Source organism: Callionymus lyra, chromosome 18 (assembly GCF_982586985.1).
Source record: "Callionymus lyra chromosome 18, fCalLyr1.hap1.1, whole genome shotgun sequence".
In the NCBI taxonomy this organism is placed as follows: Eukaryota; Metazoa; Chordata; class Actinopteri; order Syngnathiformes; family Callionymidae; genus Callionymus; species Callionymus lyra.
Window position 1 is genome coordinate 7,604,243 of NC_141835.1, and position 27,363 is coordinate 7,631,605.

A 27,363-nucleotide genomic window follows, 5' to 3' on the forward strand; every position below is an offset into this window, starting at 1 on the left:
AAAATGTATCTAAAAAAATTAAATTAAATGGACTCAGGGGCCACATGTGTTGTGAGGGGCCATTAAGATATAATAAAAGGAGCGAAAAAAGTGTGAATTAAATCAAAAATAAATACGCTTAAAATAATGTTAAATGAGTGTAATAGCAGTGCTGTTCCATGACGTTCAGTTTTAGAAGCAATCGGTAAACAAAAAAAAATGAATTTAAAGCAATAAATACGTGAATAAAATTTCATTTTTCCAAAATAAAAAAAGGTAAATTGACTTTTTATTGTCCGACAACTCCTTCCAGAGATGACACTTCACGTCAAGGGTCGGTGGATATGATATAAAATATAAATATACATATATTTTTTTTAATTATCTATTTTATAGTATCTTACATCTTTTTTAGAGGCGATAAATACTCCAAAACTGTAAAAAGCACATATGACAACAGTCCTTTTAAAATATATATATATAAATAGTATTCGCTTTTCAGTTTGCGTTTATAAATACTAAAAAGATAATAAACTATACAAAAAAAAACATGTGGGGTCTTGCCTGCTTGAGACCTTGGCTCCTGTGAGACCTCATCTGCTTTAAAGAAACAGTGCCTGCTTGAGACCTTGGCTATATATATATATATATATATGTATATATATATATATATATATACATACATATATATATACACAGTATATATTCTAGTAATGAATATTAGAAGTAAGTGTTTTAATTGTTTAAGCGCTTTGTGACCCGGGTCTGGAAAAGCGCTATACAAATAAAAATTACTTACTTACTTACTTACTTAAATATAAACTAAATATTTACTAAAAATGAAATAATGATTAGTTACTACATGACCTTCGACCTCATCGATCTATGAGGGCCACATTGTTACAGTCAAGGGGCCACATGTGGGTCATTGTTGTCTCTGTTAACAAAACAAATCCTATATTTTTAGTCTTAAAAAACTAAACATAACTTAACCCTTGAGTTGTCTAGGGGTCAAGGTGAGCCACTACACAAGGGATACCACAAACACATTTGTTTTTTCAGACCTTCGGGTCACCTTGACCCCGAAATAACACAAGCGATAATTAAAACTGTATTTTCTCAACCAAATTATAATGACTTTTGTCATTAAAAAGTATTTACTTATTAAAAATAAACAAATTATTACAAAAAGTATGATCCACACCGAGCCACAATTCTCCTTGTTATACTTACGTGTTAAGGATGTTGCAAAGACACTGTTTCTTTGAGGAAGATGAGGTCCATTTTTACAGGACCCAAGGTCTCAAGCGAATAAATGATGAAAAATGTTATAAAAAAAAACAACACCTTTTGTTCGATTATTGTATCATTTATTCACTCTTTTTGGTAGTTTGAATATAAATAAATATTAATATTAATTAATATAAATATTTTAAAAAGAGAACAATTAATCCAAAAATGTAACCATGTCCGTGTTTATCTTTTGAAATTTAAATTTGCGTTTATAAATACTAAAAAGATAATAAACTATACAAAAAAAACCATGTGGGGTCTTGCCTGCTTGAGACCTTGGCTCCTGTGAGACCTCATCTGCTTTAAAGAAACAGTGCCTGCTTGAGACCTTGGCTCCCCTGAGAATGTTTGTTTGTAAATGGATTCTCTTCGACTCGGCCTTTAAGTGTGAAAGGAAATGACACGCGGCAACTTCCTCCTCAATCCATTTAAGGACAAAATAATTTGAAATAAACGCCGTCGTCACGGCAACCTCCTTGTCATCCATCCTCTTCAAACCCACAGACGTGAAATACCTCGACTTCCTCCTCCCTCCGAGCGTGGAGGAGCTCGTTCACACCTACATCGGAACCGTGAGCGGAACCGGAATTTTTTTTTAAAAGTCGGACCGACGCACGTCATCCATCAAGATCTTCATTTCATGACGGCGCAACAGCTATGTTAGAAAATCTCATCTCGTGACCCCGATAATAGGCCCTAGAGCTGGGCTCTACGCTGAGTCTATAAAGGACGACTAAGCTCTTCATTTTTTTTGGGGGGGATAACCGGGTAGCGAGCGACTCCTCGCCACTTCCATCGTGCCGGAGAAGTGATGACTCAGCTTTCTTGTGAGAGGCGCCGGAGCGTGGGAGGTTTTCTCCTGCGACCGCTGCCCACGAGCAACATCTTTAAACAAAGACATCAGCCCACGGTTCCCTGGAAATCCTGATGACGGGGAGAAAACTGAAGGATCTCAGAGGCTGATCATCATCATCATCATCATCGTCATCATCATCGGCTCGTATCTCAGGTGCCATTCCTTAGCGTCGTTCCAATTAGCTCACGATAGACCTTTGACCTTATTTATGTGGCCTTCATGAGGTCAAAGATCACGTAGAAATTAACAAAATATATGATTATTTTATTCGTTAATAGTCTCTAAATATGACTGTAAACTTTTTGTTTAAGGACGATTTCGCCTCAAAGATTTAAGTGATTATATAAAAGAAAGTTTTTTTGGGAAATATTTTTTAAAAGGGTTGTAAAAATAAAATATACTTTTGCTTGATTTTTAATGCGTGTATACAGTTAAAACTATTTAACTTGGTTACCCTTCTTTTTTAATGACTATTTATGTACATATTTATTTTTATATTATTAAAAATAATACACAATTAAATTATACTAAATATGTTGTTTTAAAAATATATATTGTCTGTACTATGGTAATGTAAATTATTCTAATAATAATAAAAAATAATTATATATATTAAAAAAGAAAACTTTAAATAAAAAATAATCTCATGCATTGTTTTGCAATCAGCCTTCATTAAAATTAATAAAAAATTCAATAAAAAACTTTTTTATTTTATTTTTCAAAGCCTATAATTTTATAATAACAAGAAAGTATATCTTAAAAATACTTAAAATAATAATCTTATATAAATATTTTTCAATCAGCCTTTATTAAATTAAATTACAATTCAATACAATAATATTAAATAATATTAAATATGTAATTGAAACAAAATTAAAATAATTATCAATTAAATTAAATAACTTCAATATTTTCAAATTTCAAATCTTAAACATGTTTTGCAATCAGTGATCACTAAAATAAATTTACAATTAAATAATAATAAATGTTTTTTTTCTCTACTGTCTAAATTATTAACAGCCCATCATTTTAATAAATAATAATCATAACAAATAATTATATAGAGAAGATACTTAATTAAGTTAATAATAAAACAAATATATACATTTTCTTTGCAATGAGCAATCATTAAAATTAACGTACAATATCTTTTACTCTATTACCTATATTATTATTTACTTTACTTTATTATTTTATTATTATTTATTTAAGAATGATGTATTAAATAAACTTAAAATCGTATTCCTTTTTTTGCAATCAGCAATTATTAAAATTAATATAAAACTAAATAATAATAAATATGTTTATGTTAATCAATTGTCTATATTATTCACGGCCTATCTTTTTAATAGGAATATATAAATATATATCTTTAAAACGCCTTCCTCTTTCAAATAGACGATTTGTATCGTGACCTTCAAGAACACGTGTCATCAGAGAGCGACTCAGATTCAAAATAATTCAAATTTCAAATCTTAAACATGTTTCGCAATCAGTGATCACTAAAATAATTTTACAATTAAATAATAATAAATGTGTTTTTTTTCTCTACTGTCTAAATTATTAACAGCCTATCATTTTAATAAATAATAATCATAACAAATAATTATATATTCAAAGAAACTTAATTAAAACAAATATATATATATATATATACATATATATATATATATATATTTTTTTTGCAATAATCATTGAAATGATATAACATTTTCTCTATATCCTATATTATTATTTACGGCCTATTAATTGAATATTAATAACAAAAAACGATATATAAAATAAACTTTAAATAAATAAAAAATCTTATACATTTTTTTGCAATCAGAATTTATTAAAATGAATATAAAATTAAATAATATTTAATATGTTTATGTTTCTCAATTTTATTTAGGATTGATTAACAAGATGATTTGTATCGTGACCTTCAAGAACACGTGTCATCAGAGAGCGACTCAGATTCAAAATAATTAAAATTTCAAATCTTAAACATGTTTTGCAATCAGTGATCACTAAAATAATTTTACAATTAAATAATAATAAATGGTTTTTTTTTCTCTACTGTCTAAATTATTAACAGCCTATAATTTTAATAAATAATAATCATAACAAATAATTAGATATTCAAAGATACTTCACACAACAATATATATATATAATATTATATATATATATATATATATAAAATATATATATTTTCTTTGCAATAATCATTAAAATTATATACAATTTTCTCTATATCCTATATTATTATTTACGGCCTATAAATTGAATATTTATAACAAAAAACGATATATAAAATAAATCTTATACATTTTTTTTGCCATCAGCATTTATTAAAATGAATATAACATTAAATAATATTTAATATGTTTATGTTTCTACATTTTCTATATTATTCTTGGCCTATCTTTTTAATAGGATTGAAGATGATTTGTATGGTGACCCCTAGAACACGTGTCATCAAAGAGCGACTCAGACCTTCTAGGGTCTCGACCTAAGACAGAAACAAACCAAATCCCGCCGAGTCAGCAGTTGATGTTTGTTTTTATTGGCCTCAGATTGTCTGGACATGATGCGACGTCTCACTCGTACATTTACTGGTGACATGTGCGGCACATAAGTATAAACGTGGAGACGGGAATAAAAGAGACGTACGAGAAAAAAGAGTTTACGACGAGCGTTTCATGACACGTCGTGAAGCCAAACATGTCTGACGCGGGAACCGTTGATGAAGTGTTAGCCTCGTGCGTTTCCTCCGCCCTTCCCCGACCCTTTAGCAAAGCGATTGTTTCCTCGGCTATAATACAATGCATACATCTTTTTTTTTCTCCTTTTTTTTCTTTTACATCAAAACATCAGATACATCTGCCAAATATTTAACAAAATAAGTATCGTAACAATAACAAATTTGAACAACGATAAAAGTTCTTGTTTGGTTCGAGAGTGTTTTTTTTATATGTACAAGTGATGGTGGTGCTCGGGAGAGTTCAGGGTTCAGGGGTCACTCGACTTTTGTGCCGCGTTTTTTTTTTTTTTTGCTGCTGATTCTCGTGTTGATTGGCCGGTGCAATACTGCCCCCGCATGGCTGAAGTCACGCACTGCAGCTTGTCCTCACAAACTATATTGCACAGGTCCTTTTTTTTTTAAGAAAAAAACAAACAAAAAGTCAGTGTTTTTTTTTTTTTAAATCCCCCTCAACCGTTCTGTACAGAATCACATCTTAAATAAATAATCTCCATTAACAAAATCTGGACAAATACAGCGTTTATAAAAACCCGGGGAAAAGAACTTGTCGACTCCAACCCACGAAATTCAGCACCGAGGTCCGACGGCAGCTTTGGCTGAGAAAAGAATCCACGGAAGAAGCAACGAAATATCAAACACTGCGCTTATTAAATATCTGTATTGAAATAAAATCCCCACTTTTCTGTGAATATTTATAGATTATTTTGTGGATATTTCCTTTAAAAAAAAAAAAAAAACGACGTTTTTTTCTCATAAATAAAAAGTAGAAAAGACGGGTAAAGTCCGCGGGTCCTCCTGTCATAGTTTGCCCAGATGGAAGAGAACCTGACAGACGATGGTCGCCACGGCGACGCTCAGCGCGGCCGAGATGGAAACGTCCAACAAGCGGCTCTCGAACAGAACGAACTCGCCCTTGTTCTCCTCCACCTTGGCCATGGCCAGCAGGCACTTCGCCGCCCGGCACATCATGTTGACGCTGGGCGGGTCCACGTGCTGGTGCCCCACGTGCAGCAGGCCGTGCTGGTTCTGCTGGTACTGGGTCATGCTGATGCCGTCCTCCAGGAAGCCCACCAGGTTGCCCACGCCGCCCTTCTGCAGGGCGACGGCGCGGGCGGCCGTGGGGTCGCCCTGCGCCAGGTGGGAGAGGACGGCCACCGCCATCTCCCGGTACACCTGCGCCTTCCTCTGGCCCACGTAGCGGAGCAGGACGGTGAAGAGCTTCTCCTGCCGGCTGAAGGGCGGCGTCGCCAGCAGGAGGTCCACGTTGCCGTCCTGGATGCTGAGCTTGCAGAGGCACTCCAGGACCAGCCTCTGGGGCGAGAGCTGGGAGTACGGCGTGGACGACGGGAAGGGGTCGTGGGCCTCCGCCGAGGGGCACACCATCCAGTGCAGGAGGCCGTCCAGGATGGGGAGGCAGATGGTGTCCGGGTAGGCGGAGAGGTCCAGCTGACCGGAGATGTTGGCCAGGGTCACCATGGCGTTCTCCCGGAGCTGAGCCAGACACTCCCACCACCACTCCTCCCTGACGCCCGACTCCTCGCGCTTCTCGCCCCCCTCGTAGTTGGGGGGCGCCCTGTTCCTCTCCGGGTGCCGGTGGTGGAGCAGCAGGAGCCGACCCAGGAGCAGGACCAGGGCCGGGTGGTGGGACAGCTCCTGGTCGTTGCCGGGGATGAAGGACAAGCCGCGGACGATGTTGGAGACGCAGAGGCAGCGTTTGGTCAGCGCGTCCTGCCAGTCGGACGCCCTGGACAGCGGCGCCTCGTCCAGGCAGCGCGGCTCGTCCTCCAGCAGCGTGATGTGGTCCTCCTCGCCGTCCAGGTGGACCCTGAACGGGTAGGAGGGCAGGGAGCGCGCCGGGTGACCCTTGGACAGGGCGTCCACTCGGGCGCACAGGACGTCGTCGATCGTCGCCGTGATTTGTTTCCTCTTCCCGGTTTCCTCGTCCGTCTCGGTCACGTCCGGTTTGTTTTCGAGGTCACTCTTGGGGTCAAAGTGCGTCTGAATGTGTGTAGTGGAGTCGCCCCCCCCTGCCTGCCAGTGAACCAGCCCACTAGTGGCGCCCTTTAGGTACTGCAGGTGATCTTTGAAGTCATCCTTTGGATCCTCCTTGTCTACGATCCTGATGGGGAATTTATCATGTTTGCTGGCTTGTTTGGGCTTCGGTTCCGACTGATCCACCGACTCCCTCGTCCTCTCTCCTTTCTCCTTTTCATCTACACTCTCTTTCTTCTCCTTCTTCTCAGTCTCTTCAGGTCGTTCAGGCTCAGTAGTAACACGCGTCTCAATGGCGCCATCTGCTGGCTTCACCTCGTGCACTGCAGGCTGGATCAAAGAACCCTCGCTCTCTGGGTTCTGTTTCTTGACATCAGTCTCGGGTTCGGAGCGAGTCTCCAGGACTCCAACCTCATAGTCTTCCAAGATGCCGAAGATCTCGATGAGACATCGGCGGAAGTGTTCCACCACGAGTTCCAGGAAGCCTGGCAGCTGAAGAAGATCATTTACAGTTAATTCAACATTTGATTCACAGCTGAAGGATGGAATAATGGTTATAGAGGTCAAAGTGTTCCTTTATTATTCAATTAAAAATAGTTAAAAAAGGACTTAAATGAAAAAGAAAACAATATAAAAAAAATCTAAATACAAAAGAAGATTTAAATGAAAAAAAAAAAGAGTTCAATCCAAAGAGAGAGACTTTGATAAACAAAATGACTGACTATGAAGGCAGATTTGTTTATTTTTCAATAAAAATTATTGAAATAATGTAAATGATACTTACTTAAAGAATAACTTAAATAAAGAAAAAAAAATAGTAAAATATGAGATAAAGAAAAATACTTAATAAAATAAAGGAAGATTACAATGGAAAAAGAAGACTTCAATTAAAAAAACACTAGATTTGTTTCTTAATTATTAATTTAAAAATATGTTTTTAAATAGAAAAACGACTAGATTAAAAAAAAAACTCAATACAATTTAATAAAATAAAACACTTTTTCAAAAGACTTAAATCGAAGAAGGAAACTGTAATAACAAAAAGTTTGATCACAAATAATTCAATTATTTAATAAAAAAAACAACTTCAATCAAAAAAGAAATCTTCAATAACAATACTTTATAATATATAATATTAAATGATTAAATGATTAAATGATCATAATATAAAAGACTTAAAAAAAGTTTTAAAAAAAAGACTGAATAATTAATAAAAAATATTTTTATTTAATAATTTAAATAAAAAAGACAAAATAAAAAAGATCAAAATCTTCTTCATTCCAACTAAAGTATAAAAAAATACAAAAGTATTAATTGAAGCAACCTTTTAAGGATCGAATAATTAAGAAAAGATGTACTCCCCATAAAACACACAAAAAAATGAAAAAAACATTTTAAAAATTCAAGTAACGCCTGTTGAATTGAAGCAACTTATTTGTTGATAAATAAAGAATAATAAAGAAAGGTAAGCTCGAGTCTCACCTGCGTCAGGTTGAAAGAGGCGACCGTGCTGTCGTCGTACAGCAGGATGGTGATGGTGTCCAGGGCCCAGGTGCTCTCGGCCAGCAGGCCGGACTTCAGTGACATCATCACCCGCCAGGCCTCCGGGGTTCCTGAAGGTCGTGAGGATGAGAACTGGTCAGGACGGTCGTCACAGTCTTGGTTTGACGGATCACTCACCCGTGTCCTTAGAAGTCAGTTTACGTCGTGGTTTGAGAGCCGGCAAGGTGGCCTCCACGGACCCGGGCGGGTAGTTCAGGTCCCTCCTCAGACCCGGAGGATACTGACCCATCGGACCCGGACCCTGCATCATCGACATCCCGGGCTTGGACATCTTCATCGCGGACATGAACGGCGCTTTGCTGGGCGACATCCGGGAGTCCATGGAGCGGTGGAACGCTCCGGGGCTGGGGGCCCGGGACAGGTGGTTGACCATGGACGAGGAGTTGGAGTAGGAGGACGGGCGCGAGGTCAGGGGGGTGAGGCCAGAAGACGGGGACAAGTAGGGCGACTGACGGTGCCACTGGTCCTGACCGGGGCGCCCGTCCATGTCCTCTCTGCCCACCGACCCGTAAGGAGGGATCTGTGACGGGGCCCGGCTCGAGTACGGATACCCCAGCTCTGTCCTGGAGGGCCACATGTTGGGGCCGTCGGCGTGGTTGGGGGTCATCATGGTGTGCTGACCCTGTCCGGAAGGAGCCATACGGTCTCGGGAGTAGGAGTAGGGGAACTGGCCGGACATGTGTCTGTGGTCAGGACCGGAGAACCCCCCGCCATAGTGGTTGTACATGTCCTGCTGCTGGCTGGGGTACTGAAGGGGGTACATGTCCCCCTCGTGTCTCTTGGGCGGGGGGCCGTACATGCCCTCCATGGGCCGCTTGTAGCCCTGCTGGAGACATCGAGTCGCAAGTGAAAACTAAATAACTTAATAAGAGCAACTAGTGTGTTTATTTAATAGTGTCTTCATTTGAACAGTTAGAACGATAATAATAAGTTATTATAAATTTGTAAAACAATCTTCAAAGTTATTATAAATTAGTAAAACAATCTTCAAAGTTATTATAAATTAGTTAAACGATCTTAAAAGTTATTATAAATTAGTTAAACGATCTTAAAAGTTATTATAAATTAGTAAAACAATCTTAAAAGTTATTATAAATTAGTAAAACAATCTTCAAAGTTATTATAAATTAGTTAAACGATCTTAAAAGTTATTATAAATTAGTAAAACAATCTTAAACGTTATTATAAATTAGTAAAACAATCTTAAAAGTTATTTTAAATTAGTAAAACAATCTTAAAAGTTATTATAAATCAGTAAAACAATATAAAATGTTATTTTAAATCAGTAAAAGATTGTCAAAAGTTAAATTAAATTAGTAAGAATTTTATAAGTTAATTTAAATCAATAAGAACAATTTTAAAAGTTATTATTAATCAGTAAAAACAATTTAAAAAGTTTTTATAAATTAATAAAACAGCATTTAAAGTTATTATAAATCAATGAAACAATGTTAAAAGTTATTAAAAATCAGTAAAAACCATAACAGAAGTCATTATAAATCAGTTAAACAATATCAAAAGTGAGTATAAATCAGTAAAACAATAACAAATGTTATTATAAATCAGTAAAAACTACATAAAAAGTTATTTTAAATCAGAAAAAAATGATAAACGTTATTATAAATTAATAATAACAATGTTAAGAGTTAATATAAATTAGTAGACAATATAAAAAAATATATAAATCGGTAAAACAATGCTAAAAGTGAGTATAAATTAGTAAAACAATATAAATAAATATTATAAATCGGTAAAACAATGCTAAAAGTTATTATAAATCAGTAAAACAATATCAAACGTTAATTTAAATCAGTAAAATAATATCAAACGTTACTATAAATCAGTAAAACAATAACAGAAGTAACTTGTGCTCACCTGCTGCTGGTACATCCCGGATGGATGGATACCGTAGGGCATGCTGGGATACTGCTGAGCGTAGCCTTCATGTCTGAAATACATTATTTATTATTTATTATTATATTGTAGATAAACGAAACAACGTCCAGCCTCACCTCTGTGACGAGTACCTGCCGGACGAATACATGCTCGCCTCGCTGTTCTGGCCCAGGTTGTTCTGACCTCCAGGAGGACCCATGCTCCCCTCCAATCCCATGACGTGGTCCGGTCTGGAGACCCCAAAGAATCAGTCCCTTGACCCTATGACATCATCTTCCCGCGACTCACCTCCTGTCGTAGCTCGGCCCGTATGGATACTGCGAGCGCTGACTCATGCTCAGAGCTGCGGGGGGGCGACCGTAGACTTCCTGGACGCCACCGTGGGACATCTGAGCCGGTATGTAAGGGTCAGCACCTGCCACTGTAGAAGGAAATGTGCTTTAAAGTAAGTAAGTAAGTAAGTAAGTAAGTAAGTAAGTAAGTAAGTAAGTAAGTAAGTAAGTAATTTTTATTTGTATAGCGCTTTTCCAGACCAGGGTCACAAAGCACTTAAACAATCAAAACAATATTCAATAAAGTATATACTTTAAAGGTCAAGATAAAACTGATAACACAACAGGAGTTCCAGAAAATCAAGGAAAAGCCTCAACGAATAAAAATGTTTTAAGATGTTTCTTAAAGGAGTCAGTAGATCATCAAACACAGAGAGAGAGGAAGATCGTTCCAAAGCTTAGGAGCAACATCCTGGAAGGATTTCTCTCCTCTGGTCCTGAACTGTGTTCAGGAACCATCAGTAGATTCTGATCCACAGACCTCAGAGCCCGAGCTGGGGTGTAAGGCTGAATCAGATCAGTGATGGAAGGAGGAGTCTGACCATGAATAGATCTGAAAGTAAGAACCAGAATTTTAAAGTTGATCCTGAAAGAAACTGGCAGCCAGTGAAGAGTTTTAAGGATCGGAGAAATGTGAGTTCTTCTACTAGAGCGGCTCAGAATTCTGGCTGCAGAGTTTTGTATCAACTGCAGGCGAGACAGATCCTTCTTGTTAAGACATGAAAATAAACTGTTACAATAGTCCAGACGAGAAGAAACAAACGCGTGGATTACAAGCTCCAGATCATGTTCCGACAACATTTTCCTAAATTTAGAGATTTTTCTCAGTTGAAGGAAACAGTTTCTGGTCAGTTTTCTGCAGTGTTGAACTAGAGACATGTCTTTATCAAATACAACACCCAGGTTTCTCAGGCTCAGTTTAACAGACTAACCTGGAACCTTATCATCAGGAGCCAGAGTTTCAGTTTTGTCCACATTTAGCTGTAGAGTGTTTTCACTCAGCCATTGTTGGAATTTAAAGATCCAGCAGGTGGCAGCATTGCATTAGAAATAACATCTGCAGCCTTCATTTTATTCATTCAAACTTCATTCTCCTCTTCCTTCTTTTTCTCTGAAACCCATGTTTGTTCTGGATTTGAAAAAAAAAACAAAACCCCAAAACCCAGCAGCGTAGCTGGTCCAAACAGGTGCCGCCCAGCAGGGAGGAGAGACGATGAAAAGGTTGAAAGGGAGAAGATGAAAAGGCCCCGAACAAAGTTAGCCGGGGATGAAGGCTCGGCTCACGGCGAACATCAGAGGAAGCCGGCGTGCTCGATGAAGAGCGAGCAACAAACACTTTTAATCTGTTTTCATAGCTGCGCTGGTTAAACACGCGTCTGTCCGGATCTGACTGGAGGTGACTCGGCGAAGGAATTAAGATCCTCCAGATTGTTGGATCAGCAGCAGCTTGGACAAGATTTACTGGTCGCTGTGATTCAATCCAACAACATCTTTTAAAAAAATGATCAAATAAATGACCGCAGTTTCAAGATGGTCGCCTCAATAACCATGAAAACATGCATTAAAAAATGATTATCATTTGCTAACTGATGCTACTAGCTTAGCTACTAGCTTTGTTGTTGCAAATTAAATTAGATCCTACAATTCATTTACGAAAATATAAATTATCTATGAGTTACCTAGCGGCTAATTTGCTAGCTAATTGATGCTAGTAGCACTGTATCAATTAGTCTTTGGCTGTATCCCGAATAGTGCACTCAGTATTTTTGAGTGCACAAGTAAGTAAGTAAGTAAGTAATTTTTATTTGTATAGCGCTTTTCCAGACCAGGGTCACAAAGCGCTTAAACAATAAAAACAATATTCAATAAAGTATATACTTTAAAGATCAAGATAAAACTGATAACACAACAGTAGTTCCAGAAAATCACGGAAAAGCCTGAACAAATAAAAACGTCAAGATGTTGTGCGTCCCAATTAGCAGTGTGCACGAAATTGGCGCCCTCAAATGGCCAGAAAATTGAGTGTGGGTCGATGGACACTTTCCACCCTCAACGACCGCCATCTTAGATGGCGCTAAACGGAAGCTACGTCATCAACGACGCGTCTTCGGAGCAGATACCGGCATAAATTTCTCGAGAAAACACGAATTTTACGACAAAACAACAATAATAACCCAATGAAACACAACTTAATAACTTGTTTCAATTGGTGAAAATCACTGTCAAGTTTCAGTGATAGTGTTCCAACTTCCTGTTGTGTTAAAAAGTAGTAGAAGAAGAAGCTGTCGAAGTCATTTCCTGTGTGTGTAGCGGCAGTGTTTGATCGGAGACAGTACTATCTGTCGAAAATTTGCGCACTGGCCAAGTACGTGCACTATCTTAATGTGTACTATAAACCAGTGCACTCGGAGAAGTGCGCGATTCGGGACACAGCGTTTATCTTTGTTGTATGTTGTTGTCGCAAATTCAAGGAGACCATAACCTACAACTATTCAGTTCCTGCACACAAACAGCTTTTCCACCATAAATTTCCATCATTAGCTATAGTTAAAAACTAACTTATGCCAACAGCGCCGCATCGATCAATTTTCGTGATTAGCAAAAATGAGCAGCTAACTTATGCTACGGCTCTGCATCAATTCATTTATATCAATAGTAAAAGTTAGCAGCTCACTCACGCTTATATCGCCAGATTAATTTAATTCTGTCATTAGCAGAAGTTGAAAGCTAACTTACGCTAACAGCACCACATTAATTAATTTCTGTCATTAGTAAAAGTTAGCAGCTAACTGACGCTAATAGCGCTCCATCAATTAATTTCTGTCATTAGTAAAAGTTAGCAGCTTACTTACGCTAACAATGCCGCATCAATTAATTTCTGCCATTAGTAAAAGTTAGCAGCTACCCTTTGCTAACAGCGCTGCATCAATTAATTTATATCAATAGTAAAAGTTTGCAGCTAATTTACGCTAATAGCTCCAGATTAATTAATTTCTGTCATTAGCAAAAGTTAGCAGCTAACTGACGCTAATAGCGCTAAATTAATTAATTTCTGTCATTAGCAAAAGTTAGCAGCTAACTGACGCTAATAGCTCTATATTAATCAATTCTGTCATTAGTAAAAGTTAGCAGCTACCTTTTGCTAACAGCGCTGCATCAATTAATTTATATCAATAGTAAAAGTTAGCAGCTAATTTACGCTAATAGCTCCAGATTAATTAATTTCTGTCATTAGTAAAAGTTGGCAGCTAATTTACGCTAATAGCGCCAGATTAATTAATTTCTGTCATTAGCAAAAGTTAGCAGCTAACTGACGCTAGCAGCTCGGCATCATTTAACTTTTAGCTTTGTTGTTTTTGTTGTTGAAAACTGAAGGAGACAACAACCTACGAGTATTCCATACTTAAACAGCTTTTTCATCAAAAGCAAAAATTAGCGGCTAATTGATGCTAGTAGCGTTGCATCAATTAGCTGCTAGCATTAATTAGCTAGTCCGGGGAAAAACTATTCAACCAGTGTTATCTTCTGAAATGTTAAATCAAGCCGGCTGAGCTCTGAGAGCAGCCATTAGGACATTAATGCGAGCCCGGAATAAATTCAATTAAAATGATAAAAACTACTACATGAAGTATTGATAGTAACTCACTCTTCCTCATGCCAGCAAAAGGGTCTTTGGCGTCGTATTGCATCCTCATCATCATGTCCGGCACGCCCAGGGTCTGGGGGTACGGCGCCGACGGGGGCAGCGAGCCCGACCTCTTGTGGAACGCCGGGTCGTTGACCTCGGAGAAGGGGTCTTGTACGCTGACGGTGCTCCTGAGCAGAGACGGAGGCGTCAGGTCGACGTCCCGACAGCAAGGGTGGGGTCGAAGGTCGTACCTGTTGGTGGGCAGCGGCGTGACCTGTCCCAGAGGGGTCGTGGCGGGGGTCGGGTGCTTCATGTCGTTGGAGGCGTCGGCCGTGGAGCTGCCGCCGGATGAAAGCGGGGTCTGCGGACCCTGCAGGGAGCCGCCCGAGTTGGCTGAAGACGGACACAAATTAAAGTTTTTATTAAAAATACACTTAAAGTGGATGTTTTTTTGCCACTTTTTTAGGCAGTTATTGAGTTTAATACAATGTAATAACAGTTAAAAGAGACTCAAATTACACATTTTAATAAATCTTACTTTACTTTACTTTATCTAGGTGGTGAAATAAAACTAAAGAGAATATTGATGTTTTTAATTTCTTTCATGGTATTGAACCATCAAACAAAAACACAAATCACTTTTTAAGTCAATTAACAATTTATCCAATATGCTCCAACACTTCTTCGTCCTTGTCACTCCCTCTCAATGAACTCAGCTGCACACTCTTTACCCTCATTGCGCAGATATAACTGGAAAACTCTGTGTCTGGGTGGTACCGTAATGACAGTTATACGAGTGCAAAGCCTGCTTAATGTAGAATTTTCTAAATATGACAAACCTTAGAAGAAATACGGTCTTTAGTTTATAAATAAAGGGTAAATCTTTGGTGTTATAAAAAATATTGATACGGTGATATATCGAAATATTAATTTTTTGATAATACTGTATCAAATGTGTAATCAAATCAAGTTATAAGTTATACAGTTATATTTTTATTATAGTTGTTTTATGGACTATATTTCAATAAAGTGTGTTTAAAATAAGATATTCACATATTTTAGTTTTTCCGTCTTGAAATTAAACTTCCTGCAGCAGCAAAAGTAACGGCGATGACTGAGGACGAGAGGATACAGTTGACTTTAGTGCTGATGTTTAGACATATTTTGGTTTCAAAACAAATGAAAGCAGTTACGACTCTGTCAAGAATCATGTGGTCTGTAAATTCTGCGACACCAGAGTCAAGTACTCGACAATACTACAAAAATATCCTTGTTACTACAGTATTGAAATATATCGTATCATTGCCCCTGTTACGTGATACGTACTTTATCGCCGTATTCTTTCTGATAAAAACTTCTAGTATTATTAACGTTTTTCATTTATAATTTATCAATTTACAGCATTTATTAATTTTTCTGTTGCAAAAAAACCTCCATCCGCTAGATGGCAGCAGTCATTACGTCCTCCGCAGCTAAAGAAACGATAAAAAACCCTCTAAGATCCGAGCTATGACTGTGTTTGTACATTTTTGTGTTGCACCTAAATACATCCTCTGCAGCTAAACAATCAATAAAATCCTGCGAGACTGACTGAGGACGAGAGGATACAGTGACTCCAGCAGCTTTTAAAGCTGATGTTTGGAGATATTTTGGTTCCAAAACAAATGAAAGTAGTTACGACTTCATCAAGAATCATGTGGTCTGTAAATTCTGCGACACCAGAGTCAAGTACTCGACAATACTACAAATATATACTCGTTACTACAGTATCGAAATATATCGTATCGTTGCCCCTGTTACGTGATAGGTACTTTATCGCTGTATTCTTTCTGATAAAAACTTCTAGTATTATTAACATTTTTCATTTATCAATTCACAGCATTTATTAATTTTTCTGTTGCAATAAAACCTCCATCCGCTAGATGGCAGCAGTCATTACGTCCTCCGCAGCCAAAGAAACGTTAAAAAACCTTCTAAGATCCGAGCTATGACTGTGTTTGTACATTTTTGTGTTGCACCTAAATAAGTCCTCCGCAGCTAAACAATCCTGCGAGACCCCAGCGATGACTGAGGACGAGAGGATACAACAGCTTTGTTTGGAGATATTTTGGTTCCAAAACAAATGAAAGCAGTTACAACTTCGTCAAGAGTCATGTGGTCTGTAAATACTACAACACCAGAGTCAAGTACTGGACAATACTACACATATATACTTGTTACTACAGTATCACTATATATCGTATCGTAACACCAGATTCTTGACAATACACACCCCTAGTGACCACAAAAGCAGCATAAAAAAAAGTTGTTCACTTTAAAAAATGAAGCTAACAAGTGAAAAACAAGAAAGAAATTAGCAAAGAATCTGAAAAACCTCAAATCATGTTACAACCTCAAGAAAAATGCTGTAAATAAGTCAGAAGCTTTCTCTTCATAAGCATCAGTTTGTGTTCTATTACTACAGAGTACATCTATTCCAGGAGCTAAGAGAGTCTGACACAGAAAATACTTTAAAGAATCCGAGTTCCCCTGAAGCGGAGAACAGTTTTGGGGAAATGAAAGATGGCGTAGAAAGAAAGAAAGAAAGAAAAAAAAGAAAAAAGGGGGATCTTATAGTTTTCTAATGAGCATTTAGCGTTAGCGATCCACAGCGGCCTTCCTATGCACCGCACGTTTTTTCACAAGAAAGACTTGAAAAATTCATGTTCGCTCTGAATTATTCAACGTTATCCCGTCGACTCGACATCACCGGGGACCGGAGGAAGGATCGCAACCCTTCCGTGACGCCGCGAGGGGAGATAAAAAAAAGAAAAGAAAAAAAGAAACACATTAGGGATATCCCTTCCTCGCCATGTGGAGGAGTGTAAACAAAGCAGCAAGGTTAAGAGGCTCGTCGTTCTTCAAAAAAAAGAAAGAAAAGGAAAACGAGTCGGATAATACTCCGGCGAGGGGGGGAGGAGGAGGAGGAGGAAGGGGGTGAACTCTGGTAACCTCTGCTCCACATTTCCAGGGAGATAAGGATGACGGAGGGGGGAGAAAAAAAGGGAGGGTTTCATGTGACATAATCCAGCCGAGTCAGTTTTTTGTGAATGAAAGGTGAAGATGAGGTCGCGTTTGTTTACATCCTGGCCCTCATTAATCAACCCCTCACCCCCCGCCTCATCCTCACCCGCCTCACCCGCCTCATCCTCACCCCCCGCCTCATCCTCACCCGCCTCACCCTCACCCCCCGCCTCATCCTCACCCGCCTCACCCTCACCCCCCGCCTACCCCTCACCCGCCTCACCCTCACCCCCCGCCTCATCCTCACCCGCCTCACCCGCCTCACCCTCACCCGCCTCACCCTCACCCCCCGCCTCATCCTCACCCGCCTCACCCGCCTCATCCTCACCCGCCTCACCCTCTCCCCCCGCCTCATCCTCACCCGCCTCACCCTCACACCCCGCCTCACCCCCCGCCTCACCTCCCGCCTCATCCTCACCCGCCTCACCCTCACCCGCCTCATCCTTACCCGCCTCACCCTCACACCCCACCTCATCCCCCGCCTCATCCTCACCCGCCTCATCCTCACCCGCCTCACCCTCTCCCCCCGCCTCATCCTCACCCGCCTCACCCTCACACCCCGCCTCACCCCCCGCCTCATCCTTACCCGCCTCACCCTCACACCCCACCTCATCCCCCGCCTCATCCTCACCCGCCTCATCCTCACCCGCCTCACCCTCACACCCCGCCTCACCCCCCGCCTCACCTCCCGCCTCATCCTCACCCGCCTCATCCTCACCCGCCTCACCCTCACACCCCGCCTCACCCCCCGCCTCACCCCCCGCCTCATCCTCCTCCGCCTCATCCTCATCCCCCGCCTCATCCTCACCCGCCTCATCCTCATCCCCCGCCTCATCCTCACCCGCCTCACCCTCACACCACGCCTCACCCCCCGCCTCATCCTCACCCGCCTCACCCTCACACCCCGCCTCACCCCCCGCCTCATCCTCACCCGCCTCACCCTCACCCCCCGCCTCATCCTCACCCGCCTCACCCTCACACCCCGCCTCACCCCCCGCCTCATCCACACCCGCCTCACCCTCACACCCCGCCTCACCCCCCGCCTCATCCTCACCCGCCTCACCCTCACACCCCGCCTCACCCCCCGCCTCATCCTCACCCGCCTCATCCTCACCCCCCGCCTCATCCTCACCCGCCTCACCCTCACACCCCGCCTCACCCCCCGCCTCACCCCCCGCCTCATCCTCACCCCCCGCCTCATCCTCACCCGCCTCATCCTCACCCGCCTCATCCTCACCCCCCGCCTCATCCTCACCCGCCTCATCCTCATCCCCCGCCTCATCCTCACCCGCCTCACCCTGCCTCACCCCCCGCCTCATCCTCACCCGCCTCACCCTCACACCCCGCCTCACCCTCACACCCCGCCTCACCCCCCGCCTCATCCTCACCCGCCTCATCCTCACCCGCCTCACCCTCACACCCCGCCTCACCCCCCGCCTCATCCTCACCCGCCTCATCCTCACCCCCCGCCTCATCCTCACCCGCCTCACCCTCACACCCCGCCTCACCCCCTGCCTCATCCTCACCCGCCTCACCCTCACACCCCGCCTCACCCCCCGCATCATCCTCACCCGCCTCATCCTCACCCGCCTCACCCTCACACAAAAGAACAAAAGAGCTTCTTTTATTTTTTATTTGCTCGTGTCAAGGAATGTCACGCGAATAAACAAACCTTCTCTTTCATCGACTTGTTTTTTAAAAGTTTGATTGAAAAGCTTCATAGAATCACTTGTTTTTGTTTGTAGCCGTGAAGCGATTTTTAATTTTTTATGTCGACTGAAATTCCACCTGATATATTCAGCGACTTATACGCGTGTTTATCATGTACGGAAATAATGAATGACATTTATTAATAAAGTATAAAAGCCTTTTTTTTATGATTCTATTCAGCTTTTAATTCTGGTAGCGCTGCTTAATTAATTGCAGTCATTAGCTAAAGTCAACAGCTAAATTATGCTAACAGGGCTGCATCAATTAAATTTATTAAGTAGCAAAAGTTAGCAGCTAACTAACGCTAACAGCACTGCATGAAATCATTTCCATCATTGACGAAAATTTTGCAGCTAATTCATGCTAACAGCCCTGCACCCATCAATTTCAATATTTAGCTATAGATAACAACTAACTTACGCTAACAGCGCCACATTGATTCATTTACTTTATTAGCAAATGTTAGCAGCTAACTTACGCTAACATCGCTTCATCAATTAATTTTATTAATTAGCTAAAGTTAGCAGTTAACTTACACTAATAGCCCTGCATCAATTCATTTTATTCATTAGCTAAAGTTAGCAGCTAACTTACACTAACAGCGCTTCATCAATTAATTTTTATTAATTAGCTAAAGTTAGCAGCTAATTTACGCTAACAGCGCTGCATCAATGAATGTTATTTATTAGCAAAAGTTAGCAGCTAATTTACGCTAAGAGCGCTGCATCAATTAATTTGATTAATTAGCTAAAGTTAGCAGTTAATTTACGCTAAGAGCGCTGCATCAATGAATGTTATTTATTAGCAAAAGTTAGCAGCCAACTAATGCTAACAGCACTGCATGAAATCCTTTCCATCATTGACAAAATTTTGCAGCTAATTCATGCTAACAGCCCTGCACCCATTAATTTCCATATTTGGCTATAGATAACAACTAACTTACGCTAACAGCGCCACATTGATTCATTTACTTGATTAGCAAAAGTTAGCAGCTAACTTAGGCTAACAGCGCTTCATCAATTAATTTTATTAATTAGCTAAAGTTAGCAGCTAACTTACGCTAACAGCCCTGCATCAATTCATTTTATTCATTAGCTAAAGTTAGCAGCTAACTTACACTAACAGCGCTTCATCAATTAATTTTTATTAATTAGCTAAAGTTAGCAGCTAATTTACGCTAACAGCGCTGCATCAATTAATGTTATTTATTAGCAAAAGTTAGCAGCTAACTCATGCTAATAGTGCTACACGTATTAATATATACATATACATATATATATATATATATAGAAGATTTGGTTTTAGGAAAGATTCTAACTAAAGCAACCAGTTCACAACGTTTTAAGGATCATCTACACCACCTTTTTTTGAGCATTATAAATGGTGGGAAGTCCAAGATTTATGATCTGTGAGCAGGATTATGTATTGTTTGTTCTGCCGTGTCCATCAATCAAATAATTCATGATATATTTGTGATCCATCGCATTGTAAACCGTCGTGACCTTCAGTAAACATGTCATTCGCTTCATGAGCCACCATCACATGTCAACATGCAGTTTATAACGTAGTCATTAAATTATCGTCACATTATGACAAGTGATCGTCACATTATGACGGGGTTTTAACGTGTCATGAATGAATAAACAAGTCACGTATGGAGGTGTTTGAGCTGAGCTAAGGGACATACATTCCCCGACGTCAACACCCGCCATCAGACCTGAGGGCGAGCGGGTCTTACCGGGCGAGGGCGGCTGGATCTTGACCTGCTTCCTGGCGTCTCCGCCGGTGACGCTGCCGCTGCTGTTGCTGTCGCCCGGAGGCTCCTCCCCTCGCTCCATCTTGCACTCGTAGGCGAAGAGGAACTGGATGTACTGTTTCTTCAGAGCGCTGGCCGAGCTGCTGGACGTGCCCACGCTCAGGTTGGTGGAGAGTTCTCGCCACTTCTTGTTCTTGTTCACCTGGAGCGAGACGTTCGGTTACATTTAGAGACTTGTTTACGAAACGACTGGAACGTCCATGTGGAGGAAGATTCTTCTTTACTATTCTATTTTTTCTATTTACTGTTAAAAATGGTTTTAAAAAAGTTGCTTTAATTAAAAATAACTTATTTAAATCAAGTTTTTGAATCCGATTTTTTGATATTTGATTGAATTTTTTTTTTTTTTAATGTAGCAACATTTTTAGCAATTTTCTCTTTTTTATTTAGTTCGAAGCCATTTTTCTTTAATTAAGGCAACATTTTTGATTAAAAATAAACTTTTTAATTGAGAAGATGTTTTGATTGTAGCAACGTTTTTTAATACGAAAATTTCTTTTGAATGAAGCAACTTTTTTCCTTTTAATTGATGCAAACTTTTTTGTTTGAAAATACACTTTTTGATCGAATTTTTTTTGATTGTAGCAACGTTTTTTAGTACGAAAATTTATTTTGAATGAAGCAGCTTTTTGACTGAAAATAAACTTTTAATCGAAAATACTTTTTTATTGTAGCAACTTTTTATTAAAAATAACATTTAATTTGAATGAAGCAACTTTTTTCTTTTAATCGAAGCAAACTTTTTTGTTTGAAAATACACTTTTTGATCAAAAATACCTTTTGATTGTAGCAACTTTTTATTAAAAATAACATTTCTTTTGAATGAAGCAACTTTTTCCTTTTAATTGAAACCACTTGCTTGGATTAAAAATACACTTTTTGATTAAAACAATTTGAATTAATAAAAACAACCTTTTTGAATCGAAACAACCTTTTTTTAAAAATTGAAACAATATATTAGGATCGAAGTAACTTAATTTTTTAAAATAAACATTTATTTGTTTTGATCGAGGAAACAAACACAGGTAACTCATCTATTTAGTTTTCTCCTTTTTTTTCTTTTAATTGAAAATATTTTAGTTTAAAAACATTTTCTTTCAATGGAAGCAACTTTCTTTTAGAAAATATTTGTTTGAATAAATCTTTTTTTGGAAAAGGAAAATATTCTTTGTGATAAAAGTAACTTTTCTTTTGATTGAAAACTCATTTTTGATTTAATTTAATTTAATTTCATAACTATATTTGACAAGGATTCAAATGAAACAGTCACTGATGTGTTACCATGGCGAGGCCTCCGATCTCCCGCACGGACGTGTAGAGTTTCCACAGGTCCAGTGGCTTCTTCCCCACGGTGGGCAGCTGAGTGACGGGGGTCCCTCTCTCCTCCATGAAGGTCAGGTACCGATCCACCCAGACCCGCCTCTCCGGCTCCACGCCCATGTCCAGCAACCGGGCCACTCGGTCCAGGCTCGCCGAGGACGAGTTGGAGAACGGTTTCTGACGCAGAAGAAGATAAAAATATAAATAAAATAACTCAGAGAAAAGTGTATTTTTTAAAATGTTGGCTCACAGGACTGGGGGGCGCTTTGAGGGACCAGGGGGGGCTGCTGATGCTGTCGCTGTCGTCCCCATGGTAGGAGGAGAGGCTGGCGGGGCTGGGGGACAGGGGCGAGGGCACGGGCAGGGCACCCCCGGGGGTCGTGGGCTGAGACACACTCTGGTGGGAGCCACTGGTGTTGTTGTTGTTGCTGTCTTGAAGCTGCGGGTCACAAGCAACATGTCAGGGTTTTTGTCATGTGACAAAATACAGTTTTTTTGTCATGTGACATGAATATATCGGCTTTATATTTAAATACAGTGTGAAATAAAATAAATACTTACAACTTACAACTAACATGTCAATATTCACTGCGTTTATCTTTTTTGCAATTAAACTTCATTCATTACAACCTCCGCAGCTAAAGGAACATGAACATTTTGATGACTGAGGACGAGAGGATACAGTGACTCCAGCAGCTTTTAAAGCTAATGTTTGGACATATTTTGGTTTCAAAACAAATGAAGTAGTTACCACTTCGTCAAGAGTCATGTGGTCTGTAAATACTGCAACACCAGAGTCAAGTACTTGACAATACTACAAATGTACAAATATACTTTATTATTACAGTATCACTATATATTGAGATATTGCTACATTCTTGCCGAAACACACTCTTTTGAGGGGTTGGACAAAAGCAAGATTGTAATTATATAGAACTATTTATTATTATTATTATTTTTAAAACTAGAAAAAAGGGAAATTATAAGTAATAAAAGAGCTAAATTCATTTTTAAGTTGACATAATAAATATTATTTAAAATAATGTTTTAAAAGAAATGATATATGAGCATAACCTGCTATAATAAGTGTATTTAGATTATTTAATGATCAATATGAAGGCAAATAAACCAACAGTTCCCTTAAAAAAACATGATTAATTACAAACAATTAAAAAATATATATATATGTACAACAAGACGAACAAAAAATTGAAACAGACAAAATAAATAGTTTTAATATTAATACACACAATTAAATGACCACATTTAACATGCAAGTGTGATACCGAATAATATTATTTTACAATATTAATAGTAACTATTGAATTATTTTTTTTAAACTCAACACAGGATTGTTAATTGTGGTAGCAATAGATAATAAAAAGTAAAGTAAGTAAGTAAATAAAAAAATAATTAATTAAAATTAATTAATATAAAATAAGACATAAATAAAAATAAACATAAAATGGCTTATAAATAATGATTGATAAACAAATAAAATTAAATACACATCAGAATCCTCACATTTGTCTAATCATCCATTTATTTGAATACATTCCGAAACACTGCAGCAGACGCATAATAAAAAAAAGTGAAGTGAAAGTGAAACAGATCCGTGCGGAAGATTCCCTGCAGAAAACACGGAACTCAAACACCACGTGATCCGAGCGCTTGTAAAAAAAAAGAGAACAGCGAAAGTGGGAACAACAGCCTGACAACTGCCTCTGGTCTGGTGTGTGAAAAAACGCTGGTGTCAGCAAAAAAACCTTATCTCTCTCCCTCCTTCCCTCCTTCCCTCCCTCTCTTGGCAGACAGATCATCTCTTTCGGGAGCACTGGGGGTCTTTCTGGCTGCTCCGGCTTCCTTAAATAATTCAAAAGGCCCTACTACCGTAATCAGCAAAAGAAAAGACAGGGATTTGGAGGGAAGAGACGTGGTTGTGATGGAGGCGTGTGAGTGTGTGTAGTTGTGTGTTGTGTAGAGTTGTTAACGCGAAACACAAAGCGAGGGGGTTGAAAAGAGCAAAGAGTGGAGTTTTGCTGTTGCTGAGCTGAGCCAAGCTGAGCGGCAGTCGAACCGTCAGCAGTGTTGGAGCGAGTGTGTGAGGAAGAAGAGTTTTTTTCGACTCAAAGTCTCTCGAAACAAAGAAGTTTTCTGGATGATAAATAATCATTAGATATGGAGTAAGAGAGCGAAGGTGTCACGGATCAGATCGGATTAAAAAAAAAAAACACCTTTACCTTTGATTTCTCGCTGCCGTCCTCTTTGATGTCCGTCTTCAGTTTCCCATCCGGGCTCGTCATCACTTCTCCTGGAGTTCCTGCCGCACAGATGGAGAAGATATTTAACGATATATATCAGCCTCTATTAAAAGATTTCAACATATCTCAAGATAAAAAACCGTAAAGGATATTTGAAATGAAAAGGCCGTGTCATTTAGTTTTAGATAAAGCTTCTAAAGGGGTTAAAGGAGAGCCATAAGGTGGAGGACTTGCAACTTTATTTTAGCAACAACGTTCTAGTTTTAGTTTAAAACCTTCCTTGGATGGTGATGAAGAAAACTATTTATTAACTGTTGTTTCTTATATATGTTTTTACTGTTTATTTTTGTTTGACAGTTTTTCATTCAAGTTCATTAAGTCCAAATCCAAGACCAAGTTCAAGTCCAAGGTCTAAGGTTTAAGGTTTAGGGTCTGAGATCTGAGGTCTGAGGTCTAAAGGCCTGAGATCTGAAATGAGATATGAGGTTTGAGGTCTGAGGTCTGAGGTCTGAGGTCTGAGGTCTAAGGTCTAAGGTCCAAGATCTAAGGTCTAAGGTCTAAGGTCATAGGTCCAAGTCTTAAGTCGAATATTAAAGTCTGAGTCCGAGTCCAAGTCCAAGTCGAATTTCTAAGGTCCAAGTCGAGGTTGGAAGTCCAAGTCCTAAGGTCTAAGGTCTAAGGTCTAAGGTCTAAGGTCTAAGGTCTTAGGTCTAAGGTCTAAGGTCTAAGGTCTTAGGTCTAAGGTCTTAGGTCTAAGGTCTAAGGTCTAAGGTCTTAGGTCTAAGGTCTAAGGTCTTAGGTCTAAGGTCTTAGGTCTAAGGTCTTAGGTGTAAGGTCTAAGGTCTAAGGTCTAAGGTCTAAGGTCTAAGGTCTAAGGTCATAGGTCTAATGTCTTAGGTCTTAGGTCTAAGGTCTAAGGTCTAAGGTCTAAGGTCTAAGGTCCAAGTTGAGGTTTAAAGTCTAAGGTCTAAGGTCTAAGGTCTAAGGTCTAAGGTCTAAGGTCTAAGGTCTAAGGTCTAAGGTCTAAGGTCTAAGGTCCAAGTTGAGGTTTAAAGTCCAAGTCCAAGTCCAAGTCCAAGTCCAAGTCCAAGTTCCAATTTGAGGTTTAAAGTCTAAAAATAAAATATTGTATAATATACAATTGTAGGCTGTAGTTCTGGGACCAGGCGATCGAGGGTAACCAAGCTGACTTGAATGCTCTTCATAGATGTACTTTAGATATATTAAGTGTTCTCGGGCAGATTAGTCGCGTATTTGTGAGACTTTTATGATGAAGTTTGTGGAATTGTTAGACACTAATGTGAGGAGATTTCAGTTTTATTTGATCTACATTAAGGGTCCACAATCTTTTTTTTATTTCTACACCAACCACCTCTTTAATAGAGACATTATAGTCAGAGACCGACCTTTAGATTCAATAGTAAAAATAAAGTAGCATGACGTGAACGTTAAGTTCATGAACGTTATCACCGTAACGCTGAATCAGCAAGAACTCTACACTGGATTTTATGCAACGAGGATTGTCTCAAATAGAGTTTGTCTTCTATTTTAATAGATCACAGGTTTATTCAACTGACACAAGCGTCTCGATGTGAAGAGTCACTGACTAATGTGACATCAGAGAGAATCTGGTCTTTTTAAAAAAAATAAAACACCTTTCAGACATTAATAATCAATAGAACAGAAATTATATCAATGTTTTTTTTTTCTGCAGCCCGGTTTTACACGACAACGGGACCACTTATCTATATCCTTGATCACCTTTTTAAGCATCTGAAATATCAGTGATATTCAATGCTAATGTTTAAAATAAGTTAAGAAACAGAGAGGATTTATCTCAAGACTTCTTATGAGAGTAAAACTCAAAGATATTTGATGTGTTTGATGTTGAAATAAAACAATCGATCTCATACTTTAAAAGTCCAAATTATAATGTCAAAAGTCTAAAGTCTAAAGTCTAAAGTCTAAAGTCTAAAGTCTAAAGTCTAAAGTCTAAAGTCTAAAGTCCAAAGTCCAAAGTCCAAAGTCCAAGTCTAAAGTCCAAGTCTAAAGTCCAAAGTCCAAGTCTAAAGTCGGAGTTTAAAGTCCAAGTCTATAGTCTAAAGTCTAAAGTCTAAAGTCTAAAGTCTAAAGTCTAAAGTCTAAAGTCCAAAGTCCAAAGTCCAAAGTCCAAGGTCCAAGTCTAAAGTCCAAGTCTAAAGTCCAAGTCTAAAGTCCAAAGTCCAAAGTCCAAAGTCCAAAGTCCAAAGTCCAAAGTCCAAAGTCCAAAGTCTAAAGTCTAAAGTCTAAAGTTTAAAGTCCAAGTCTAAAGTCTAAAGTCTAAAGTCCAAAGTCCAAAGTCCAAAGTCCAAAGTCTAAAGTCCAAAGTCTAAAGTCTAAAGTCTAAAGTCTAAAGTCTAAAGTCTAAAGTCTAAAGTCTAAAGTTTAAAGTCCAAGTCTAAAGTCTAAAGTCTAAAGTCTAAAGTCTAAAGTCTAAAGTCTAAAGTCCAAAGTCCAAGTCTAAAGTCCAAGTCTAAAGTCCAAGTCTATAGTCCAAAGTCCAAAGTCCAAAGTCCAAAGTCCAAAGTCCAAGTCTAAAGTCTAAAGTCTAAAGTCCAAAGTCCAAAGTCCAAAGTCCAAAGTCCAAAGTCCAAAGTCCAAGTCTAAAGTCCAAGTCTAAAGTCCAAGTCTAAAGTCCAAGTCTAAAGTCCAAGTCTAAAGTCCAAAGTCCAAAGTCCAAAGTCCAAAGTCCAAAGTCCAACGTCCAAGCCTAAAGTCCAAGCCTAAAGTCCGAGTTTAAAGTCTAAAGTCTAAAGTCTAAAGTCTAAAGTCTAAAGTCTAAAGTCTAAAGTCTAAAGTCTAAAGTCTAAAGTCCAAAGTCTAAAGTCTAAAGTCTAAAGTCTAAAGTCCAAAGTCCAAAGTCCAA

The 27,363-nt window shown here is 39.1% G+C and overlaps 1 protein-coding gene across 3 annotated transcripts in view; it reads right to left on the reverse strand.

The window, feature by feature from the left end:
- Window positions 1-4,656: 4,656 nt before the first annotated feature.
- Window positions 4,657-27,363, reverse strand: part of arid1b (AT-rich interaction domain 1B) — a 269,267-nt gene continuing 246,560 nt past the window's right edge. For 2 of the 3 annotated variants that reach the window (XM_087780581.1, XM_087780580.1), the window contains exons 10-21: window positions 24,438-24,517; window positions 22,448-22,636; window positions 22,159-22,374; window positions 20,800-21,019; window positions 14,540-14,681; window positions 14,307-14,476; window positions 10,617-10,749; window positions 10,445-10,558; window positions 10,308-10,380; window positions 8,550-9,258; window positions 8,352-8,482; window positions 4,657-7,361 (exon numbers count right to left, since the gene is read on the reverse strand). In XM_087780581.1, the coding sequence (XP_087636707.1) occupies window positions 5,676-7,361; window positions 8,352-8,482; window positions 8,550-9,258; window positions 10,308-10,380; window positions 10,445-10,558; window positions 10,617-10,749; window positions 14,307-14,476; window positions 14,540-14,681; window positions 20,800-21,019; window positions 22,159-22,374; window positions 22,448-22,636; window positions 24,438-24,517 (3,863 nt within the window). In that variant the 3' untranslated portion in view covers window positions 4,657-5,675. The remainder of the gene's footprint in view (window positions 7,362-8,351; window positions 8,483-8,549; window positions 9,259-10,307; window positions 10,381-10,444; window positions 10,559-10,616; window positions 10,750-14,306; window positions 14,477-14,539; window positions 14,682-20,799; window positions 21,020-22,158; window positions 22,375-22,447; window positions 22,637-24,437; window positions 24,518-27,363) is intronic. The other variant, XM_087780582.1, reaches the window with a different exon arrangement.